This window comes from Marmota marmota, unplaced genomic scaffold, assembly GCF_001458135.2.
Source record: "Marmota marmota marmota unplaced genomic scaffold, marMar, whole genome shotgun sequence".
Taxonomy (NCBI): domain Eukaryota; kingdom Metazoa; phylum Chordata; class Mammalia; order Rodentia; family Sciuridae; genus Marmota; species Marmota marmota.
Window position 1 is genome coordinate 871,449 of NW_025999999.1, and position 5,677 is coordinate 877,125.

General features: G+C 35.5%; 1 protein-coding gene and 1 pseudogene across 1 annotated transcript in view; one reads left to right on the forward strand and one right to left on the reverse strand.

The window, feature by feature from the left end:
* Positions 1 to 5,677, forward strand: part of LOC107149730 — a 254,739-nt pseudogene that overhangs the window by 50,722 nt on the left and 198,340 nt on the right.
* LOC107149734 (cytochrome P450 2C42-like) overlaps positions 1 to 5,677 on the reverse strand; it is an 18,764-nt gene that overhangs the window by 2,479 nt on the left and 10,608 nt on the right. Inside the window, exon 3 of the mRNA XM_015494555.2 lies at positions 4,917 to 5,104. Within this exon, the coding sequence (XP_015350041.1) occupies positions 4,917 to 5,104 (188 nt within the window). The remainder of the gene's footprint in view (positions 1 to 4,916; positions 5,105 to 5,677) is intronic.

Genomic DNA, 5,677 nt, shown 5'->3' on the forward strand with positions numbered 1-5,677 from the left:
GGTGTATGAGAGGGGTGGGGGTGGGGGAGGGAGGGAGAAAATGTAACAAATGGGCTTTAGTTGAGGATAATGGCAGTTGAGGATAATAAGAAAGGCAGAGAGTGGTAAATGCTCTCATGTAACTGGGAGCAATGACAAGCACTGTGATTCTTACTGGCAAAATAATAATATGCAGACCATTTGATTATAAGGAGAATAGATTCAGAAGTCCTCTCTATATCATTTAAAATATTTTGTACTTGGGTTTTTGGTGCCTAAACTTCTGAATCTATTCTCCTTATCATCAAGCTAGGACACTGGTGTCTGTCACCACCTGCTGTTCTACTTTATCACATCAGTATTCACACAACTCACATGTGTATTGTCTTAATCAAAGTCTTCATCCACACATGAAATGTCCAGAACTCTCTTCATAGGACTTTGCCAAAATCCATCTGAGGTAGCTAACAAAGACCTCTTCTGGAATGACTACAAGTCCAATAACAAACAGAACACTGTCAAATGTTCATTACTGCCGTGCAGTCCATTTGTTTTAATCTAAAAATGCATAGGAATTATTTATTACAGTTAAGTCAACTCCAAAAACAAATGGGATATAAAATTACGAATATCATCATTTTTATAATAATTCAAGTCTGGATATATTAGTTCAGGCAAGGATATTAATCAAAACTAGAAGAGTTAGGTTGTGGGGAACTGCTCTGAATGACCATGCTTTCCAGTCCTGAAGCAGGAGGCTCTGACCAATCACTACATTTTGTGGTGACTTATACGTTGTCCCAGCTCAGCTAGCAAGGTGGCTTTTCACGTGTAGGTGTTACCTGTGGGGTTGAGCTACACTCACCAATTCCTTTGTAATCCTACCCCTTGCCTCATTTGAATGACTTCTTCCCAATTAAAGAGTTCAGCACGTGCTCCTCTCTCTTTTTCCACGGACCCCTAAGGTCAGAGGAGCTGTCACAGGAAAAGGTATTTCTCTGTCTCTGTGTGATTATTTCGTGCAGCCCAGTTCACCCGGAGTGACCTTGAGTGTTTAGTGTGAGATGCAGCATTAGGTGAGTGATTTTGTAAGTAGGATATTCTCATGGTCTTAAAGGATCATAAGAAAGATGTTTATCATTTACTTATAAGAGCAGAAGCTCTGCAATGGAGAGATCTGTTGGATACCACCTTCTTTCCTGAGGAAAGTAGTATAAGCTATATTGAGTAAGTGACATGATGTGTTCCCACTTCACCATGTGATTCAGTGAGACTTTCATTGGCATTTATGTAGTTTTATTTCCAAATTCATGATGAGAATCTAATCCCTGGCAAACAACCACACAAAACCAGCCTGAGGAATGTTCTCCTGGATTCCTCTGGTAAGGTGAACACGATGAAAGGAAACAAACAAGTGCCGGAAAGGGAACTACCCCTGATTACAAGAGAGTAAACGGAAAACATAATTACATTTCATGCCCATTCTTTAACTGAATTGTAGAAAGAAAAACTAGAAAGAATATTCAAAAATTATTGGGATAATTTAAATATAGGCTATATATTAAATAATATTATTGCATAAATAATATCTTCCAAGTATGGATGCAATCAATGACTTACGGAGGAGAAAAATTACTGTTTTAGGAAAATTATTGAAGTATTAAGGTGTAAATAGATAGTTTAGTCGGTAGATATTAGAGTAGAAATATGCATGTTGAATTTTTTTAGATTTATTTTTTTAAATATACTGGTGGAGAAAATTCAGTACTGCAAGATTTCCTAATAAATATTAATCACTGAATTTTTTAAAAAATTATTTCTTAGAGTATTTTTGAATATGTAGTAAAAGGCAAAATTTCTTTAAGATACAAAAGTGGATATATTTTCAGCAAATGTTACTCAAACACATAGACATTCATAAAGAAAAAACCATGATTAGTACTCCAACATGCATATAAGGTAAAGGGAAAACTTTGGTCTTTCATCTAAATGTAAGAGCTAAAACCAAAAAATCTGCAAAAATAAGAGTAAATCTTTGAGAGTTTGTTTTTGCAAACTCTCTTCCATTAGGACACAGATTCACAAAATTGATTTCATATTACTGCAGAAAGTTCTGCTTAAATGGATGTCTTATAATAGGTTTTGGAAAACAATGTTCACTAATGCAGCCTGCCATATGTTTTGTTATCGACAGTGAAAGAAAATTTTTGAAATGTATAATATGTGTGAATTTAATATTTGTTTCCATAACTTTGAACATGGCCATGACTGTTGGTTTGTAGATTGTTTGTAACTGCTTCCATGCTGTGACTGCAGAGTTCAGAAGTGGCATTAAGATTCTCATGTCCTGCAGAGTCTGAAATGTTGACCATTAAGCCAGTTATAGAAAAAAAGAATTGTCACCTCCTGTCTTAGACTGTTGTCTCCACTGAGATCAGTGATTTCAGTCTATAGCAGAAGAAAACAAGTAGCTAATTTTTAAAAGGGATAGAAACCTACACAGAGTTGCATCATTGATACCAGATTGTTCCATGCTGATGGGCATGGATGGATCCATCCTTCGGGGTTCTCTAGACTCAAAAGAGAACATTCTTTTATTATATTCCACTAAGCAGTGGGCTGAATGGGTATAAACTCAACAGATACAGCACTCCCTCAAGCAGCTTCCCAAAGCGATGTAATAGACCAGGGAGACCAGCAATCCCTACCCAATTCCTCACTCTATTTCTCATTTGTTATTTACAGGGAAATAAGCAACCTACCCTAATTTTATCTTCTGACCCCAATATAAACCAATAAACATCTTTTTTTTTTTTTTTTGGTGGTGGTAGCAGTGGTGGGGTAACCAGGAATTGAACCCAGGGGCATTTAACAACTGAGCCACATCCCCAGCCCTTTAGTTTTTTATTTTTTTTTGAGACTGGGTCTCACTGAATTGCATAGGATCTTGCTAAGTTTCTGGGGTTGGCCTTGAACTTTCAATCTTCGAGTCTCAGCCTCCCCCATCATTGGGATTACAGGTTTGAGCCACCACACCTGGCACCAATAAACATCTTATCCTGATTGTGTCTCTTGCTGGAAACAGTGAAATCAGGTCCAAATCCTTATATTTAATCTCCCACAACTAGAGTAAGTCCCATAATCTTTGGCTAACGTCACCAATTCAGTCTTTTCCACAGGATAACATTAGTCATAGCAACATAACAGATCTCACTGCATTTTTCCCATGCAAACACCATTCTTAACTGTATTCTTTTTAAATTTAATTAGGATATATTCTTCCACAAGTAAAAAAAGAAAAGGAAAGACAAGAAAAAGAGTAACTTGTAACATAGCATGTACAATGTCTGGATAAACATAGAAAGCAAGTGTGGGAAAGCATGATAAAGTTGTGAAGACAAAATTTGGTCTCAGATTTTAGATGTGGGGGTTTGGGATGTGGCTCATGGGTGGAGTACTTGCCTAGCATGTATGGTGTTATTTCCAGCATGGAAAATAAAGATTCCAGATATAGGAGACTCTCAGAGAGGGACGGTAATGGCTACAGTCGATTCTGACTATGCTCATATGCTGTTCAATAAGGAATCAGGGCAGGAAGTGTTCCATCATTCTGACTGCTTATGGGAGAGGAATAAATCCTTCAAGGAGCACATAAACACCACTTGAAATTCTGCATGGTTCCCTATATAATAACTGGTACTTAACCAAAAGTTATTTGGCATCTCAAACACAAAGAGGCCACAAGAAGGAAGAAACAGTTCCCATTTTGGGGAACATTTCTCATACAATTTTATGCAGCCAGCATTAGTTTGATATCTGAAATCTGAGAAGAAAATTTTCAGAAGAAAAATTATGGATCATAGAATAAAGTAAATAAAGTCATAAATATGTAACAGGTCAAATAAAACTCTGGGTTTATACTTCATATTTGTATATTTACTGACAATAGTGTAGTCGATACACACAACCAAACCCAAGATGCAGAAAACAAATTCATAGAATTATACAAACATTCATAACCAACATTGATTTAAAATTAAGAGGGTAAAATTCTATAATTTGAAAAAGAACATCTCCCAAAACCTAATTAAATGTCATTTTCAGCAATGGGATATTAAAACTCTGCCCATTCCTAAAGATCAGATGAAAAAAGAATGCCTGTTGCCATTAATTCTGTTTACTGTTATCCAGAAACCCTACCAAGTGCAATTAGGTAATGAAGAGAAATTAAGAATATAAAAACTGGGAAACAAGAAATAAATCAAATCAACTCAGATAAGAGTGTAATAAACACCAAAATTCCAAATGAATTTACAAGCCATTGGTTATTACTGGTAAATTTTTCAAGGTTATTAGATATAATGACATCATAATGATAACATCAAACACATTTCTATACCAGGTAGAAAGAAAAGGCAAAATTATTTTAAAAATGCATTACATCAACAAAAAAATATTCATTTGGCAGGAAAAACCTATCAAAGTATTTATAAGCCACTGCCCTAAAAGTAAAATATGACTGAGAAAATTAAACAAAGCAAAAATACAAGGGGAACATAACCATATTCATTCATGAATTATCCAAGATATCAGTTCTTTCCCAATTTATCTATAGGCTTACTGATATCATGATAAAACTGTCTCTTGGGAAATTGACAATCTGAATTTCCAACTCTTGTTTGGCAAGGTAAACATTTAATAATATAAAAAAACAATGTTAAAGAAATTGAATTTTTTGAAAGACTCACACTGTCAGATACTGACACCATTTAGAAAGCTTTATACTCCAATTGGAAATAGCACATAGTCAGTCCATTAAGCAGACAAAAGTAAGATTTTTGCACTTGTTTCATCTTGTACGTTAGAGATTTGCACTCAGTTCTGTGAATCTGGAAACATGGAGAGCACTGAGATGTAGCACAGAAGGAAAAACTTACCTTGGGAATGAGGTAGTTTCTGAATTTAACATCACAGGTCACTGAATGGGGTATACCAATGGTACTGAGATTAATGTATCTCTGGATCTCATGTAACACAGCGTTTGTGTAGGGCATGTGGCTCCTGTCCTGCATGCAGGGACTGTTGTGTTTGCCAATCACACGCTGGATTTCTTCCTGGAGTTTAGCTAGTAAAACATAAATAAGAAATGAGTGGTTGGGACAGAAAGAAAATATTGGTAAGAAATGGAGTACTATGTGGATCAAGATGAAGGTGTCCCAACAGCATTATGAATATAAATATGACCAGAGTGGAATGTATACATAGATAGCTGTGCTGATAGAGATACAAACCACTCTCTCATAAGCTGGATTTTAAAATACATTGGACCAGACTTATCAATTAGCATCCTATACAATGTGTAAAAATAGAGGTAATTAAAAAGTAATAGCAAATACATCAAGAATTTATAGTACTGGCTGAAAGAAAAATCACAAATATTAAATTTATATGAAAGTAATGTGTGATGCTTAATATAAATTACAACAGAGCAATAGATGTGTGTGTAGTTTATGGGTGTGTGAGCAATTTGCAATGGTGCTCCCATCCTACTCCCAAATCCTGACCATAGCCACTGAGCAGTTCATCAGCTTGTTCTGAAATTGATATTCACAACTCTGATTCTCTGTTTCTTATTTATCTGTTATTGGGCAAAGGTTAATAATTTTCTGGAATGGGGAGATGCAATATATATATATAT